The sequence below is a fragment of the Petromyzon marinus genome, chromosome 63 (assembly GCF_048934315.1).
Source record: "Petromyzon marinus isolate PM22_M1 ecotype Great Lakes invasive population chromosome 63, UKy_Petmar_22M1.pri1.0, whole genome shotgun sequence".
Lineage (NCBI taxonomy): Eukaryota > Metazoa > Chordata > Hyperoartia > Petromyzontiformes > Petromyzontidae > Petromyzon > Petromyzon marinus.
The window spans coordinates 8,059,187-8,078,589 of record NC_133729.1 but is presented as its reverse complement, the minus strand read 5'-3'; the positions used below and the strand labels follow the sequence as shown (position 1 = coordinate 8,078,589).

The window sequence follows — 19,403 nt, the reverse complement described above, 5'->3', positions numbered from 1 at the left end:
GCGGTTGAAGTTAAAAAAGAAGCACACTTTATTGATGATGCAGCGATGGGTTTTCTTTTTTGTACATCCGTTGGCAGCGGGGTTGAGACATCGGGCTTCCCGACCCGTGACAACGTGGTCCGATCACGGCCCAGTGTCACTCGGGCGCTCCGTGCGAGGGGTCCACGGATCTCCACGCGAGTCCCTGGGTCCCCGGCGTGAATCCGGGGCTTTACGCTCGACGAGTCCGCGGGTCTCTGGCGCGAGTCGCCGGTGACGCCATCAACTTTTGCGGCGCTTGAGAACCCGCTGTGATCGCTGTGGTTGGGCGGTTGGACCCCGGGATGCGAACCCAAGGTTAGGGGCGGCGTGCCCCGGGTCGCACGTTGTGACGTCCGTATTGGTGCCGGCGGCGCCCCTACTCGTCTGTCGGGCTCCCAACAGCCCCAGCTGCCACTGTAGACACGCGCACACACATACAGACGCACACATATACAGACGCACACACATACAGACGCGCACACGAGCGGATTGTGAATTCACATGCAGAACGCTTTGTCTCATCCACAGTGTGTTCAACCATCACCCCGCATGTCACAACAACACACTCGCTCACCCACTGACTACTCTTCCACTCGCTCACCTACTCGCTCATCGCCACACTCGCCTAATCGGCCACCCACTCAATTGCCACCCTGCACGTCACAACAACGCACTCGCTCACCCACTCACCCGTCGACCCACTCACCACACACAGCAAAGACAAAGATACCCCATGTAGTCTGCACACTCTTGAGTAAAGTGCACCTATTGAGGCCATGACAACAAACAAGGTGGTTGGTGGTGGTGTGGCAATTGCTGAGCAGTCAAAATCCCACCCGCCTTTGTCTTCCCAAGTGTTGACGTATGCATGTATGCTGAACTTTCACACCCTACGGAGCCAACCGTGCTAATCGGACGTGACGTACACGACAGACAAGATCCCCCGTAAAGCCCAAACAGACTGTTGGGGCAAGTGCTGTTAGCGAGCACCTATGAAGAGTGGGTGGGTGGCCAGCACCACGCCCGGCCGCCTTTGTCTCCCCAGTGGCGATGTTTACACCACACCAGGTACTCATGAGGCTGAGTCGACCTAGGAGAGGTCCAGGACCGGTTCAGATAATCGTCACCGGTGTTGGCCGTGAGCGGGAATCCAACTCGGGTGGCTGGGTTTGCACTGGAGCGTAGCGCAAACTGCTCCGCTACCGTACACGCTCATGCACACACAAACACACACGCCTCTCACAATCATAGCAAAAACACTCATGCACACACCTCACAAACACTGAAACCTTCGCAAACACCCGCCATCACTCGGCTGTCACGAGTTTTGATGTCACGTGTTTGAGTTAAGTCAGAAGTCGTGTCATGCCGCTAGTGGTACCGCAGGCGAGGCGTTAGTCGCCCCACTAGTCGCGTGGTGCCGTTCGCCGTGCTGTTTGTTGCGTCGTGCCGTTAGTCGTGCCGCTAGTTGCCCCGCTGGTCTCGTCGCATCGCTAGTCTCGTCGCCCAACTAGTCGCCCTGCGAGTCGCCCCGCTAGTCACCCGCTAGTCACGTCACCCCGCTAGTCACGTCGCCCCACTAGTCGCCCACCTAGTCGCGCCGCTAGTCGCCCCACTAGTCGCCCCGCTAGTCACCCGCTAGTCACGTCACCCCGCTAGTCACGTCGCCCTGCGAGTCGCCCCGCTAGTCGCCCCGCTAGTCGCCCCACTAGTCGCCTCGCCCCGCTAGTCGCCCCGCTAGTCTCATCGCCCCCTAGTCGCGCCCCCAGTGGTACCACAGGCGAGCAGGATGGCGACGAGCATGAGCACGGTGCCCACGACCGGCGCCCACTGCTGCAGCGCCTCCGGATCCCAGTCCCCCGGCTGGAACCCGGGCAGCAGCGGCAGAGCCTGGCCCCCTCCTGCGGCGCACGGGGGTCACGGGGGGGGGGGCCGCGTCACAGACCCGCGGGGCCCGGGTTCGAGCCGTCTGGGCGTCTCCACTGGCGGGCTCGCAGTGGCTGCGTCAGAGCTGCGGAGCCGAGGGCCTGGGTTCGAGGCCGGAGGGGGGTCTGGGTGTCCCGTCTCTCGATGGGTTCACAAATGGCCGCGTCAAGAGCTCACGCTGCCAATATCCTTTGGGGCTGGGCCCAACTGACGCAATAACGGCGAGCCAACTGGGCAGCCTGGCACTGTTACTGCCCGGGGCACAGAGCCAGGCACGCCGAGGGTTCTCATGGTCACTGTTAATATCCGAGACTCATAGAGCCAGACCCAGGCACGCCTGGGGTTCTCATGGTCACTGTTAATATCCGAGACTCAGAGCCAGACCCAGGCACGCCTGGGGTTCTCATGGTCACTGTTAATATCCGAGACTCACAGAGCCAGATCCAGGCACGCCGAGGGTTCTCATGGTCACTGTTAATATCCGAGACTCACAGAGCCAGACCCAGGCACGCCGAGGGTTCTCATGGTCACTGTTAATATCCGAGACTCACAGAGCCAGACCCAGGCACGCCGAGGGTGCTCATGGTCACTGTTAATATCCGAGGCTCATAGAGCCAGACCCAGGCACGCCGAGGGTTCTCATCGTCACTGTTAATATCCGAGGCTCTCAGAGCCAGACCCAGGCACGCCGAGGGTTCGCATGGTCACTGTTAATATCCGAGGCTCACAGAGCCAGAGCAGATCCAGGCACGCCGAGGGTTCTCATGGTCACTGTTAATATCCGAGGCTCATAGAGCCAGAGCTAGACACGCTGAAGATTCTCATGGTTCAATACGATTCCCTGAATCTCGAAATGGCATAGCCACAGGCACGAGATGCTTGGCGTCGCCCAAATCGTAACTTATTTCCCCAGGGAAGCCTCGCTCACTCTCAATATTCCTTTGTTTAAATTAATCAATCAGGATCACACGAAGCAGCAGTAGCAGCGTCCACCCCCCCCCGCCCCCCCGATTATCAAAATCTGGCAGCACGCTCCGGCAAAGGAGTCCTGAGGCTCGGTGAGGCTTCCCTGGGTAACGAAGCAGAACAATAATCCTGTTCGGCTGCGAGCGAACCGAGTGCTCCTCCCCAGTGGCGGTTTGGCCCGGCCTAGCGTCGAGCAGGGCCCTCTGCTTTACCTGCGAGGGCTGAACACACGAGGAACGGGCTGAGCATCTTGCCTCCAGCTTGACCAACGGCGTTCAGCTAGGGCTGGCGTGCCAACAGGATGCGGTGACGTCACTTTACAGCGGCGACGTCACTTTACAGCGGCGACGTCACTTACAGCGGCGACGTCACTTACAGCGGCGACGTCACTTACAGCGGCGACGTCACTTACAGCGGCGACGTCACTTGGCATCATTGCCTATTGACAGTCAACACTTAACATTCAGTATGACACCATTACCTGTTCACATGTCACTATGACATCATAGCTATTACCTGTTTCACGTCACTATGACATCATAGCTATTACCTGTTCGCATGTCACTATGACATCATAGCTATTACCTGTTCACATCACTATGACATCATAGCTATTACCTGTTCACATGTCACTATGACATCATAGCTTTTACCTGTTCACAGCCACTATGACATCATAGCTATTACCTGTTCACATGTCACTATGACATAGCTATTACATGTTCACATGTCACTATGACATCATAGCTATTACCTATTCACATGTCACTATGACATCATAGCTATTACCTGTTCACGTCACTATGACATCATAGATATTACCTGTTCACATGCCACTGACATCATAGCTATTACCTGTTCACATGTCACTATGACATCATAGCTATTACCTGTTCACATGTCACTATGACATCATAGCTATTTCCTATTCACAGTCACTATGGCATCATAGCTATTCCCTGTTCACAGTCACTATGACATTGCTATTACCTGTTCACAGCCACTATAACATCACAGCTATTACCTGTTCACATGTCACTATGACATCATAGCTATTACCTGTTTCACGTCACTATGACATCATAGCTATTACCTGTTCGCATGTCACTATGACATCATAGCTATTACCTGTTCACGTCACTATGACATCATAGCTATTACCTGTTCACATGTCACTATGACATCATAGCTTTTACCTGTTCACAGCCACTATGACATCATAGCTATTACCTGTTCACATGTCACTATGACATAGCTATTACATGTTCACATGTCACTATGACATCATAGCTATTACCTATTCACATGTCACTATGACATCATAGCTATTACCTGTTCACGTCACTATGACATCATAGATATTACCTGTTCACATGCCACTGACATCATAGCTATTACCTGTTCACATGTCACTATGACATCATAGCTATTACCTGTTCACATGTCACTATGACATCATAGCTATTTCCTATTCACAGTCACTATGGCATCATAGCTATTCCCTGTTCACAGTCACTATGACATTGCTATTACCTGTTCACAGCCACTATAACATCACAGCTATTACCTGTTCACATGTCACTATGACATCATAGCTATTAACTGTTCACATGTCACTATGACATCATAGCTATTACCTGTTCACATGTCACTATGACATCATAGCTATTACCTGTTCACAGCCACTATGACATCATAGCTATTACCTGTTCACATGTCACTATGACATCATAGCTATTACCTGTTCACATGTCACTATGACATCATAGCTATTACCTATTCACAGCCACTATGACATCATAGCTATTACCTGTTCACATGTCACTATGACATCATAGCTATTACCTGTTCACATGTCACTATGACATCATAGCTATTACCTGTTCACGTCACTATGACATAGCTATTACCTGTTCACATGTCACTATGACATCATAGCTATTACCTGTTCACAGTCACTATGGCATCATAGCTATTACCTGTTCACAGCCACTATGACATCATAGCTATTACCTGTTCGCATGTCACTATAACATCATAGCTATTACCTGTTCACATGTCACTATAACATCATAGCTATTACCTGTTCACATGTCACTATGACATCATAGCTATTACCTGTTCACATGTCACTATTACATCATAGCTATTACCTGTTCACATGTCACTATGACATCATAGCTATTACCTGTTCACATGTCACTATGACATCATAGCTATTACCTGTTCACATGTCACTATGACATCATAGCTATTACCCACAGTCACTATGACATCATAGCTATTACCTGTTCACAGTCACTATGGCATCATAGCTATTACCTGTTCACAGCCACTATGACATCATAGCTATTCCCTGTTCACAGTCACTATGACAACATAGCTATTACCTGTTCACAGCCACTATGACATCATAGCTTTTACCTGTTCGCATGTCACTATGACATCATAGCTATTACCTGTTTCACGTCACTATGACATCATAGCTATTACCTGTTCGCATGTCACTATGACATCATAGCTATTACCTGTTCACGTCACTATGACATCATAGCTATTACCTGTTCACATGTCACTATGACATCATAGCTATTACCTGTTCACAGCCACTATGACATCATAGCTATTACCTGTTGACATGTCACTATGACATAGCTATTACATGTTCACATGTCACTATGACATCATAGCTATTACCTATTCACATGTCACTATGACATCATAGCTATTACCTGTTCACGTCACTATGACATCATAGATATTACCTGTTCACATGCCACTGACATCATAGCTATTACCTGTTCACATGTCACTATGACATCATAGCTATTACCTGTTCACATGTCACTATGACATCATAGCTATTTCCTATTCACAGTCACTATGGCATCATAGCTATTCCCTGTTCACAGTCACTATGACATTGCTATTACCTGTTCACAGCCACTATAACATCACAGCTATTACCTGTTCACATGTCACTATGACATCATAGCTATTAACTGTTCACATGTCACTATGACATCATAGCTATTACCTGTTCACATGTCACTATGACATCATAGCTATTACCTGTTCACAGCCACTATGACATCATTGCTATTACCTGTTCACATGTCACTATGACATCATAGCTATTACCTGTTCACATGTCACTATGACATCATAGCTATTACCTATTCACAGCCACTATGACATCATAGCTATTACCTGTTCACATGTCACTATGACATCATAGCTATTACCTGTTCACATGTCACTATGACATCATAGCTATTACCTGTTCACGTCACTATGACATAGCTATTACCTGTTCACATGTCACTATGACATCATAGCTATTACCTGTTCACAGTCACTATGGCATCATAGCTATTACCTGTTCACAGCCACTATGACATCATAGCTATTCCCTGTTCACAGTCACTATGACATCATAGCTATTACCTGTTCACAGCCACTATGACATCATAGCTATTACCTGTTCGCATGTCACTATAACATCATAGCTATTACCTGTTCACATGTCACTATAACATCATAGCTATTACCTGTTCACATGTCACTATGACATCATAGCTATTACCTGTTCACATGTCACTATTACATCATAGCTATTACCTGTTCACATGTCACTATGACATCATAGCTATTACCTGTTCACATGTCACTATGACATCATAGCTATTACCTGTTCACATGTCACTATGACATCATAGCTATTACCTGTTCACAGTCACTATGACATCATAGCTATTACCTGTTCACAGTCACTATGGCATCATAGCTATTACCTGTTCACAGCCACTATGACATCATAGCTATTCCCTGTTCACAGTCACTATGACAACATAGCTATTACCTGTTCACAGCCACTATGACATCATAGCTTTTACCTGTTCGCATGTCACTATGACATCATAGCTATTACCTGTTCACATGCCACTGACATCATAGCTATTACCTGTTCACATGTCACTATGACATCATAGCTATTACCTGTTCACATGTCACTATGACATCATAGCTATTACCTATTCACAACCACTGACATAGCTATTAACTGTTCACATGTCACTATGACATCATAGCTATTACCTGTTCACGTCACTATGACATCATAGCTATTACCTGTTCACATGTCACTATGACATCATAGCTATTACCTGTTCACAGTCACTATGGCATCATAGCTATTACCTGTTCACAGCCACTGACATCATAGCTATTCTCTGTTCACAGTCACTATGACATCATAGCTATTACCTGTTCACAGCCACTATGACATCATAGCTATTACCTGTTCGCATGTCACTATGACATCATAGCTATTACCTGTTCACATGCCACTGACATCATAGCTATTACCTGTTCACAGCCACTATGACATCATAGCTATTACCTGTTCGCATGTCACTATAACATCATAGCTATTACCTGTTCACATGTCACTATGACATCATAGCTATTACCTGTCACGTCACTATGACATCATAGCTATTACCTGTTCACATGTCACTATGACATCATAGCCAACTAACACCATAGCCACTTAAGAATGAGCATTGTGTTGTAATCCACTGACAGTCCGTATGGCTATTGACATCTTAGCGACCGAACATCGTCACAGTACCATCACCACCATCACCACCATCACCACCATCACCACCAACCATCATCACCATCATCACCACCATCACCATCTCACCATCATCACCACCTCCACCATCATCACCACCTCCACCATCATCACCCACCAACCACCTCCACCATCACCACCATCATCACCACCAACCCCCTCCACCATCACCACCATCACCACCATCAACCACCTCCACCATCCCCACCCACCACCATCACCACCAACCACCATAACCACCAACATCACCATCAACATCACCACCTACCACCTCCACCATCACCACCATCACCTCCACCATCATCACCACCCACAACCTCCACCATCACCACCAACCACCTCCACCACCATCAACCACCTCCACCATCCCTTACCACCACCAACCACCTCCACCCACCACCTCCACCATCACTACCATCACCATCCCCACCCATCAACTCCACCATCACTACCATCACCACCATCACCACCATCACCACCATGCCCACCCATCACCATCAACCACCCACCATCAACCACCTCCACCATCCCTAACCACCACCCACCACCTCCTCCACCCACCACCAACCACCGCCACCATCACCACCAACCACCTCCACCATCCCTAACCACCACCCACCTCCTCCACCCACCACCTCCACCATCACTACCATCACCACCACCATCACCAACCATCCCCACCCACCACCTCCACCACCATCACCATGCCCACCCATCACCATCAACCACCACCATCAACCACCTCCACCATCCCTAACCACCATCAACAACCTCTACCATCCCTAACCACCACCCACCACCTCCTCCACCCACCACCAACCACCTCCACCACCGCCCCCCCCCACCTGCCCGTGCCTCAGTGTGGCGGCGTGCGCGTGGCCGCGTGGCCGCCGGGCCCTCCCGCGTTGGCGCCGTGGCCGTCGAGCGCCAGCGGGTAGTTGGCGAAGCAGAGGAACTCGTTGGCGAGGCGGTGCTGGTGCCGCGGCACGAAGCGGCAGGGGTGCACGCCCAGCTCGCGGGCCGCCACGTCGCTCATCACCGCTCCTGCGGGGCGCGCGCCCAGGGGAAGATCAGTGTGTGTGCGTGTGTGTGTGTGTACGTGCGTCCGGCAAAACAACCCCCTACCTCCTCGCGGTGTCGGACGGGCAACTCTGTAATGGACAGCGCTGTGGGGGGAGATCCAATTTTGATTGGCTCCTCCCCTCATGGCATATGTGTCCACCACAGGGGCTAAACGGGGGCTCTGGACGGGTGCGAGGGGCTGGTAACCCCTCCACCTTCAATTAATTACCACGAAACCACGAATTAAACTGAAATATGTAACAACTAAGCTTGTGCCGGAGGCCCCGGGGGGCCAGGCGTCTATGACGTCTCCTGGCCAAACCCCAATTGGCGGAGCCAGGAGATTGAATACCTACCCTCGGGGCTACTCCACAAACAACGAAAAGCCACTACGGGTGGCCACGTGGAATGTTCGAACGCTCACTGCAGAGGAGAGGCTGCCACTCCTCTGTCGGGAGCTGGACCGGTACCGCCTGGATCTATGCGGCATTCAGGAGGTCCGGTGGACCGGCTCTGGCTCCTGCCACCATGAGGGGTGGACAGTCCTCTACTCGGGGCAGCAGACTGCCAAACAACAGGGTGTGGGTCTTCTTTTGAACAAAAGAACGAAGGGGGCGTGGGAGCGTGGCGGTGAGGTGTGGGAAGCTGTAAGCCCCAGGCTACTTTGGGCTCGCCTTCCCATCAACCGGAGGCGAGGAATGGTGGTCGTGGTTACTTATGCCCCCACCGAAGATGAACATCCGTGGAGGGATGCAGGCAAAGCCGATGAGTCAGATGCCTTCTATGACCTCCTGTCACAGGTGCTGGCTAAAGTGGCCCCTCGGGATAGAGTCATCATGTTGGGTGACTTCAATGCCCGAGTTGGTCATGATACTGGCACCTGGTCTGGAGTGATTGGAGGGCATGGGCCAGATCAGCTCAATAACAACGGCAGGAGGCTGCTAGATTTTTGTGCAGCCCATGGGCTTGTAATTACCAACACGCTGTTCCGGCATCGGCGCATCCACACAACATCATGGATGCATGCCGGGTCCAAGCAAGAACATCTGCTGGACTACATAGTGACGGACCAGCGAATGCGAGCCCATGTCCTTGACACCAGGACCTACCGTGGAGCTGATCTGCCCTCTGACCATCGACTAGTCATCTGTAAGATGCGCCTGCCATTCTTCCACTCCGGTGGTGGGTGTACACCCAGGACCCCATTCCAACCTAAAGCGGCCTGGTCTCAGTTATCTGATGAAAGTTGCAAGCGAGAATTTCATCATCGCTTGCGGCTGGGATTGGCATCGTCCCCGACTCCTCCTGATGTCGAGGGTAAATGGGCGAGGTTTAGGACTGTGACTCATGCAGCTGCAATGGCTGCTCTGGGTACGCGGTCCAGGCCTCCCCAGACACCCTGGATGACAGAGGAGTTGTTCAGGATGGTTGAGAAAAAGCGACAGGCCCACTGTCATCGGCTACAGAATCCCACGTCAGAGAATGAGGAGGCTTACCGCAGCCTTCGCTTGGAGGTTCGGAGAGCAGTGAGGCGCTGCAAGGACGGGTGGTGGTCGCGGGTTGCTGAGGAGATGGAGTCTGCCTCAGTGGCCCGTGATCACAAATCTCTATTTAACTCCATCAAAAAAGTAACCTGCAGCGCCACACCTATTACCATCATTAGGGGAAAAAACGGTGATCCAATTTCCGACCCCCAGGAACAGGTTCGCAGATTTGCTGAGCATTTCTGTGAGGTCCTGGGGGAGGGAAAATCCCTCAGCCAGGAAAACATCGTGGCACAAAGTGAGGATGACCCTGCTGAGGCTGCGGTGCCTCGAATATTGGATGAAGTCACCCCCTGTAAGTGGCTGGCTGAGGTGCCATCTGCTGAGGAAGTATTGAAGGCGATCCGGAGTCTGAGACCAGGAAAGGCAGCGGGCAGAGATGATCTCCCAAGCGAAATGCTGAGGGAGGGTGGCGTTTGTGCACAGACTGCCCTATATGACATCATAACAACAGTCTGGACCACTGGACGGGTTCCGCAGGATTGGAAGGATGCCCTGGTTGTCCCCCTTTTTAAGAAGGGGGACCGCACAGACTGTAACAACTACAGGGGCATCTCACTCCTCAGTGTGCCGGGAAAGGTCCTGGCAAGGATTATTCAGCATCGCCTTGCCAGGCACGCTGAGGAGAGGCTTGCGGAGCCCCAATGCGGTTTCAGGAAAGGGCGGTCCTGCACAGATGCCATATTTTCTGTCCGTCTGCTACAGCAGAGGTGTAGGGAATTCCAACAAGACCTACATCTCTGCTTTATTGACCTGGTCAAGGCCTATGATACCATCAGTAGGCCTGGGCTCTGGGTTGTTCTTCGTGCTTTTGGAGTACCTGACCCTCTGCTCACGATCATTAAGGACCTTCATGATGGTGAGCGGGCCCGGGTAAAACTACGTGGCCGGGAGTCAGAGCCATTCCCTGTACACCTTGGGGTGCGACAGGGATGTCCTCTGGCTCCCACATTATTTAACATCTATTTTGACCACGTAGTTCGTGAAGCCTTCAATAGCTGTACCGGGGGAATCTCAATATGGTACAGATATAATGGGAGGCTAATCGATGCCCAGGTGCGGTCAAGGGATGGCTCCCTATTGCTCAACCACGTTATGTATGCTGATGATTTGGTAATAGCTGCTCAGTCAGAGGAGGAGTTGTAGACGCTGCTGCTGAGACTGGAGCGTGCCACTAAGAGGTGGGGCCTTACCATCAGCCCCACCAAAACTAAGCACCTGCCTGGGTATTTTGTACCATCGGACACTCCACCCCCACAACTCCCAATCGGTGATGGGGCAGTTGTGGAGAGAGTGGAGAGTTTCCCATACCTGGGCAGTGTGCTTATGACTGGCTCCAGTTTAACAGCAGAGGTCTCACTCCGAATCAGTCGAGCGGCAATATCTTTTCATCGGTTGCGTAACGCTGTGTGGAAGCTACCTGGTCTGTCGCTCCGCACTAAGCTTCAGGTCTTCTCGGGCACGGTCATTCCCTCCCTTCTCTACGCTTGCGAAACGTGGACCCCCCTAATGGAACATCTTCGCCGGTTAGAAACATTTAGGCTGGCCTGCCTACGATCCATCCTGGGTTTAACCAGACTGGATTGTGTGAGGAGATCACAAATCCTTGAAAGATCTGGGCAGGGTCCCATCGGTGAGCTCCTCCGGCAGGCAAGGTTGCGATGGCTGGGTCATGTAGCCCGCATGCCCAGCCACCGCATGCCGAAACAGCTTTTGTTTGGCCGGATTGAGGGGGCTAAGCGGGCGCGGCACGGGCTAGAGAGGAGATGGAGTGATGTGGTACAGGAGGACGTGGAGCTGAGTGGACTTGCCGATGACTGGTACCAGCGGTGTCAAGATCGGCCTCTGTGGAGGAGGCTCGTGAAGGATGCTACTGGGCAGTTGGAGGCAGTCGCCCTCCAACAACAACGGAGGGCGGAGGAGCGACGCTCACAACAGCGAGCGGAGGGCCGGGTGGCTAAAGCACAGCAGGTTGGCACAGTAGGGGGCACAGGTGGTGCATCAGCCAGTCATCTCAGTCAGTCGACCCGTGGCACCTGGGTCTGCCCCGTGACCTCCTGCCAGCGGGCGTTCGACACTTCACGTGGCCTCAGGGTGCACATAGCCTGGCACAAGCGTCGTGGTGACGTCACCGCCACTTAGTGGCGAATGGCGGTTGTTGTTGTTGTTGTGTACGTGCGTGCGTGTGTACGTGCGTGCGTGTGTGCGTGCGTGTGTGCGTGCGTGTGTGCGTGCGTGCGTGTGTGTGCGTGTGTGTGTGCGTGCGTGTGAACATTGCCCCACTTAGTGGTAAAATGGCGGTAGTTGGCTGTTGGTTAGTGTGTGCGTGCGTGCGTGTGTGTGTGCGTGCGTGTGCGTGCGTGCGTGCGCGCACATGCCTGTGCACAGCACGATCCTGTCCCTGGCCAGGAAGCGCGCGGTCACCGCCACCTTCTCCAGACACTCGGCCGAGAGGTACGGGGGATCCAGGAGCACCAGCGAGAAGCCATGCTCGTCCAGCAGCGGAGAGGACGAGCGGGAGGAGGAGGAGGAGGAACCGGACCCCCCGCCGTCTCCTCGTGCCCCCGCGAGGTCGAGCGGCCTCCGATAGTCGTAACGAACGAACGAGTCTCCGGCCAGAGCCGCGAATCTCTCGTCAAACTCCAGCAGCACGTCCCGGGCCGCCGCCACTCGCGGGCCCTCCGGGGCGTCCTGCGGCCGGACGGCGACACGGAGGTCGGGTTGGAGCTTTCCTTCGTCCACCTCCGGCCCGGGGGGGGGGGGGGGGCACGGGGGGGGGGAGGGGCCCCTTCCGTCGAGCCTCCGGTTAGCGCGGTTGGCTTCGTACAGTGCGAAAGACGTTCAACATACACACACATATATATACCTGGGTGTGTGTGTGGGTGAGTGGGATATGTGTGTGTGTGTGGGTGAGTGAGTGGGATATACCAAGGTCTGCGTAGGTTCCCGCGGAAGGGAGGAGGAGCAATGGGAATTCTCCGGGAACGCCGCCGCCGGCTCGGACTTCCGCAGTCGGAGGAGCGCCCGGAACACGCTCGGCGCGCAGACACACGCCACTCTGCAAAGACAAAGATCCCCCGCGTGGCCTCGACAGACTGTCGGGGCAAGGGCCGCGAACGAGTTGTGGGCACCTACGGAGACCGGCACGGCGTGCGCGGCGAGGAGGCGGGTGGCCAACACCACGCCCGCGCCACCTTTGTCTCCCCTCCGCCGAGCTTCACGCGCCGCGCCAGGTGCTCGCTTGGATTCCATTTCTGCTCACGGCCAACATCGGTGGGGGATCATCTTAACCGGTCCTGGCAATCGGTACTGGGGAGACGAAGGGGGGCTGGGGCACGTTGCTGGACACCCACCCGCCCCTGTGCACCATGTCAACCTTCAAAGTTGCTACTCGCGAAATTACATCTGGTCAGGTGGATCAATTCCCGATATGGGGGGTTGACTTGATCCCATCATCCCCCCGGGGTGGATAAAAAAGAGTACCACTTTGCGGTTGCTCAAACAGCGGTTGGCCAGACTCGCACTCGCCATAGGGATGTGGAATCCCCGCCGCTGGCTCCGCAGGGCCGTACACGGGAGGTGAGCAGCAAAAGTCCTCGACGCTCATTTGAGCAGCGGATCACTTTGAACGGCACTTGCCGCCACAGCCCACGCAGGCTATTGGGGTGATCTTTGTCTTTGTGCGGTGGCCTCACCGGCCCTGGGGCCCAGCTGCTTCCACGGCCTCTCTGGCCAGCGCCGTGGCTGTCTCCTCCGTGTACCAGAACTGGCTCAGCTGCTACTTGCAGGATACACACACGGGCGCACACACACACACACACGGGTGAACACACACACACGGGAGTACACACGGGAGCGCACACACACACACGGGAGTACACACACACACAGGAGCGCACACACACACACACGGGAGTACACACACACACACGGGAGTACACACACACACACGATTGCACACACGGGAGTACACACACACACACACGGGTGTACACACACACACAGGAGCACACACACGGAAGCACACATACAGGAGCACACACACGAGCACACACACGGGAGCACACACACACACGAGCACACACACGGGCGCACATACACACGGGCGTGCGCACACACACATACGTGCACACACACGCACACACACATGCACACAAAGACACAAACGCAAGCAAATATGAATAACAGCAACAACTTCCATTCCCCAATAAGTGGGGGTGATGTCAACACAGCGCTTGTACCAGGCTAGGTGCACTTTGCGGACGTCACGTGACGTGTGCAAGGCTCCCTGCTGGCAGGTCACAGGACAGACCCAGGATAAGGGTCTGGCAAACACACACACGTACACACATGTACATGTGTATGTGCGCGAGGTCACTCATGTACGTGTGTACGTACGTGTGTACGTGCGCGAGGTCACACACGTACACGTACGTGTGTACGTGCGCGAGGTCACACACGGGGGGGGGAGTGGCCATCACCACGCCTGGCCGCCTTTGTCTCTTTAGTGACAACGTTCACGAGTCCCAGGACCGGTTCAGACAATCGTCGCCGGTGTCGGCCTTGAGCGGGAATCGAACTCGGGCCGCCGGGCTTCTTCGCGCAGCGCCGGCGCTAACCGCAACACCGCCGCTCCCCACTTTACCGCCCACCGCACGCACCTCCAACACGCGGGGCTCACCCAGTTCTCGGGCGGGTCTTCGTGCTCCGCCTGGGCTCCCACATCTCCCGCCGCCTCCTTCTCTCCCTGCTCCGCGTAGAACTCTCGCAGAGCGGCGAGCGCGTGGGTCGACAGCCTGGGCTCATCATCGTCGTCGTCATCGTCGTCGTCACTTCCCGGGATCCCGCGACGTCTCTCCCCGTCAGCAGACTCCATCGTTGTTGATGCCTGAAGAGGAGGATCGCGCGGGAGGCCGCCAATCAGAACCTCGCGCGGTTGTCAATTTCTGGGCGGGAGATGTTAACTTCCTCGCCCGGTGTACAGGAGGTCGTGGGTTCAATCCAAACCCCTGACACCTGCTGCTGTGTATCTATCACCTGAAGACGGACGCTTGTGTTGGCGACCGAAACGACGTGTTGTTTTCTTTTATTATTTTTTCTATCTACGCGACTTTACCAAAAGAACCGGAGAGGATGTATATTTGTAGTTTGCGTGTGTCTCCCCGTGGTCGCGTGGATTTTTCTACAGGGCCCTCCCGTTTTTCCCCCTCCACATTTAGAATCAACGTCACGCGTTTAGAGTGTTTGGCTGTTGCTATACATTGCCACATAAGCCACTTCGGTGAGCTACCATTTGTGATAGCCAGGTCTCTTCTGAAAAATAAAACAGAGTTTAGTTTTAGTTTCTGCTTTTTCGATCGCAACTCCCCGCCACTTTGGAATATCCTCCTCCCATCATCGCTATCATCATCGGCAACCGCGATGGCCATGAGACGATGATGATCGCACGTCCTGTGGCGAGTCCATCTCAAGGATCGCGCGTCCTGTGGCGAGTCCATCTCAAGGATCGCGCGTCCTGTGGCGAGTCCATCTCAAGGATCGCGCGTCCTGTGGCGAGTCTATCTCAAGGATCGCGCGTCCTGTGGCGAGTCTATCTCAAGGATCGCACGTCCTGCGGCGAGTCCATCTCAAGGATCGCGCGTCCTGTGGCGAGTCTATCTCAAGGATCGTACGTCCTGCGGCGAGTCCATCTTAACGATCGCGCGTGCTGTGGCGAGTCCATCTCAAGGATCGCGCGTCCTGTGGTGAGTCCATCTCAAGGATCGCACGTCCTGTGGTGAGTCCATCTCAAGGATCGCGCGTCCTGTGGGGAGTCCATCTCAAGGATCGCACGTCTTGTGGCGAGTCCATCTCAAGGATCGCGCGTCCTGTGGTGAGTCCATCTCAAGGATCGCACGTCCTGCGGCGAGTCCATCTCAAGGATCGCGCGTGCTGTGGCGAGTCCATCTCAAGGATCGCGCGTCCTGTGGCGAGTCCATCTCACTCGGACGGGAAATGATGGCACGGCGGTCGAGGTCTGTTGGGGTGTGCGGTGGCGCTGCGAACCGGGCGACCCCGGGTTCGACGGGGAAGGATCGAAACACGTTCGTCATTGAAACACGTCACTGATACACGTCACTGAAACACGTCACTGATACACGTCACGGAAACACGTCACTTATACACGTCACTGATACACGTCACGGAAACACGTCACTGAAACACGTCACTGATACACGTCACTGATACACGTCACTGAAACACGTCACTGATACACGTCACTGGTGGCGAGAACGCGACGACGACACGCTGCGTGTGCTGGGCAGGAGCTGGCACACAGCACGTGACCACAGCAGAGGTGAAGCCCGCCTCGTTCGATTTAACAAACTACCCCCCCCCCGCCTCACCCCCCCCTGCCTCACCACCACCACAGTGAGCTGCTCACCACCACCAGTGAGCTGCTCACTACCACCACAGTGAGCTGCTCACCACTACCACAGTGAGCTGCTCACCACTACCACAGTGAGCTGCTCACCACTACCACAGTGAGCTGCTCACTACCACCACAGTGAGCTGCTCACCACTACCACAGTGAGCTGCTCACTACCACCACAGTGAGCTGCTCACCACTACCACAGTGAGCTCACCACCACCACCACAGTGAGCTGCTCACCACCACCGCAGTGAGCTATTCACTACCACTACAGTGAGCTGCTCACCACTACCACAGTGAGCTGCTCACCACCACCAGTGAGCTGCTCACTACCACCACAGTGAGCTGCTCACCACCAGTGAGCTGCTCACCACTACCACAGTGAGCTGCTCACCACTACCACAGTGAGCTGCTCACCACCACAGCAGTGAGCTCAACACCACCGCAGTGAACTCCTCACCACCAGTGAGCTCCTCACCACCACAGTGAGCTCCTCACCACCACAGTGAGCTGCTCACCACCACCACCGTGAGCTGCTCACCACCACCGCAGTGAGCTCGTCACCACTACCACAGTGAGCTGCTCACCACCCCAGTGAGCTCCTCACCACCACCACAGTGAGCTGCTCACCACCACCGCAGTGAGCTGCTCACCACCGCAGTGAGCTGCTCACCACCACAGTGAGCTCCTCACCACTACCACAGTGAGCTGCTCACCAACACCACAGTGAGCTCCTCACCACCACCACAGTGAGCTCCTCACCACCACCACCACAGTGAGCTGCTCACCACCACCACAGTGAGCTGCTCACCACCACCACAGTGAGCTGCTCACCACCACCACCGCAGTGAGCTACTCACCACTACCACAGTGAGCTGCTCACCAACACCACAGTGAGCTCCTCACCACCACAGTGAGCTGCTCACCACCACCACCGCAGTGAGCTACTCACCACTACCACAGTGAGCTGCTGCTCACAACCACAGTGAGCTGCTCACCACCACCACAGTGAGCTGCTCACCACCACCACAGTGAGCTGCTCACCACTACTACAGTGAGCTGCTCACCACCACCACAGTGAGCTGCTCACCACCACCACAGTGAACTGCTCACCACCACCGCAGTGAGCTGCTCACCACTAGCACAGTGAGCTGCTCACCACCACAGTGAGCTGCTGCTCACTACTACAGTGAGCTCACCACCACCACAGTGAGCTCCTCACCACCGCAGTGACCTGCTGCTCACCACCAGCACAGTGAGCTGCTCACCACCAGCACAGTGAGCTGCTCACCACCAGCACAGTGAGCTCCTCACCACCACCACCACAGTGAGCTGCTGCTCACCACCACCACTACACCACCACCACTGCACTGTCCCAGCGAGGCGGGGCCTAGTGCAGGCTTTGTGTGACTCGCTGGGCCGCAAGCGGTCTCGGGACGTCCAGTTTGGTTTTGTAACTCTGAGTACAGAGACAGAGAGAGAGTGAGATACACAGAGACAGAGAGTGAGACACAGAGAGAGACAGAGACAGAGAGTGAGATACAGAGAGAGACAGAGACACAGAGACAAAGAGTGAGATACAGTGAGACAGAGAGCGAGAGAGACAGAGAAGAGAGAGAGTGAGAGACAGAGGCAGAGTGAGACACAGAGACAGAGTGAGACACAGAGACAGAGTGAGACACAGATAGAGAAAGACAGAGACAGTGAGACACAGAGACAGAGATAGAGACAGAGATAGAGTGAGACACAGAGACAGTGAGAGACAGAGACAGTGAGAGAGAGTGAGACACTGAGACAGTGAGACACAGAGACAGAGTGAGAGACAGAGACACAGAGACAGAGTGAGACAGAGAGAGACAGACAGAGTGAGACACAGAGACAGAGTGAGCCACAGGGAGAGAGAGACAGAGACAGAGTGAGACACAGAGACAGTGAGAGACAGAGAGACAGAGTGAGACAGAGTGAGAGACAGAGACAGAGTGAGAGACAGAGTGAGAGACAGAGAGAGACACAGAGACAGTGAGAGACAAAGAGAGACAGAGACTGAGTGAGAGACAGAGTGAGACACAGAGTGAGAGACAGAGAGAGACACAGAGACAGTGAGAGAGAGTGAGACACAGAGACAGAGAGAGGCAGAGTGAGAGGCAGAGTGAGACAGAGACAGAGAGAGACACAGAGGCAGTCACCTCGTGAGAATCGCTCCCTTCTCACCCACGGAGCGGTGACCCCGTGGTGACCCCCGTGACGACTCCCGTGGTGACCCCCAGACGCGGCGAACCAATGGGATCGCGGCTCAACAGCCCCACCCCCGCCCAGCAGCCCCGCCCACCCAGTGATGGACACTGAACCCTATGGGAGTCTCAGTCTGGCTCTGTGAGCCTCAGTGATGAACACTGAACCCTATGGGAGCCTCAGTCTGGCTCTGTGAGCTCCAGTGATGAACACTGAACCCTATGGGAGTCTCAGTCTGGCTCTGTGAGCCGCAATGATGTACACTGAACCCTATGGGAGCCTCAGTCTGGCTCTGTGAGCCTCAGTGATGAACACTGAACCCTATGGGCGCCTCATTCTGGCTCTGTGAGCCCCAGTGATGAACACTGAACCCTATGGGAGCCTCAGTCTGGCTCTGTGAGCCTCAGTGATGAACACTGAACCCTATGGGAGCCTCAGTCTGGCTCTGTGAGCCGCAGTGATGAACACTGAACCCTATGGGAGCCTCAGTCTGGCTCTGTGAGCCCGAGTGATGAACACTGAACCCTATGGGGAGCCTCAGTCTGGCTCTGTGAGCCGCAGTGATGAACACTGAACCCTATGGGAGCCTCAGTCTGGCTCT

At 54.2% G+C, this 19,403-nt stretch overlaps 1 protein-coding gene across 38 annotated transcripts; it reads right to left on the bottom strand.

Moving 5' to 3' along the window:
• Window positions 1-4: 4 nt before the first annotated feature.
• Window positions 5-18,865, bottom strand: EEF1AKMT1 (EEF1A lysine methyltransferase 1). 38 transcript variants are annotated; one of them, XM_076053947.1, is made up of 8 exons: window positions 18,782-18,865; window positions 14,840-15,046; window positions 13,854-13,936; window positions 13,087-13,216; window positions 12,537-12,849; window positions 8,408-8,596; window positions 1,797-1,922; window positions 5-435 (listed from the first exon to the last, which is right to left on the bottom strand). In XM_076053947.1, the coding sequence occupies exons 2-6, from the start codon at window positions 15,032-15,034 to the stop codon at window positions 8,409-8,411; spliced, it is 909 nt and encodes a 302-aa protein (XP_075910062.1). In that variant the 5' UTR covers window positions 15,035-15,046; window positions 18,782-18,865; the 3' UTR covers window positions 5-435; window positions 1,797-1,922; window position 8,408. The 38 variants fall into 38 exon arrangements, 6 of the variants coding, with proteins under 6 accessions (XP_075910062.1, XP_075910061.1, XP_075910063.1 ...); XM_076053946.1 differs by having other exon boundaries at window positions 18,757-18,863; XM_076053948.1 differs by lacking the exon at window positions 18,782-18,865 and adding an exon at window positions 17,816-18,063.
• Window positions 18,866-19,403: the final 538 nt, after the last annotated feature.

Coding starts and splice junctions, on each gene's coding strand:
- EEF1AKMT1 (XM_076053947.1), bottom strand. CDS start 15,034: ATGGAGTCTGCTGACGGGGAGAGACGTCGCGGGATCCCGGGAAGTGAC. Junction 13,937..14,839: donor AAGACCCGCCCGAGAACTGG/GTGAGCCCCGCG, acceptor TCCTGCAAGTAG/CAGCTGAGCCAGTTCTGGTA. Junction 8,597..12,536: donor CAGGATCGTGCTGTGCACAG/GCATGTGCGCGC, acceptor CGCGCCCCGCAG/GAGCGGTGATGAGCGACGTG.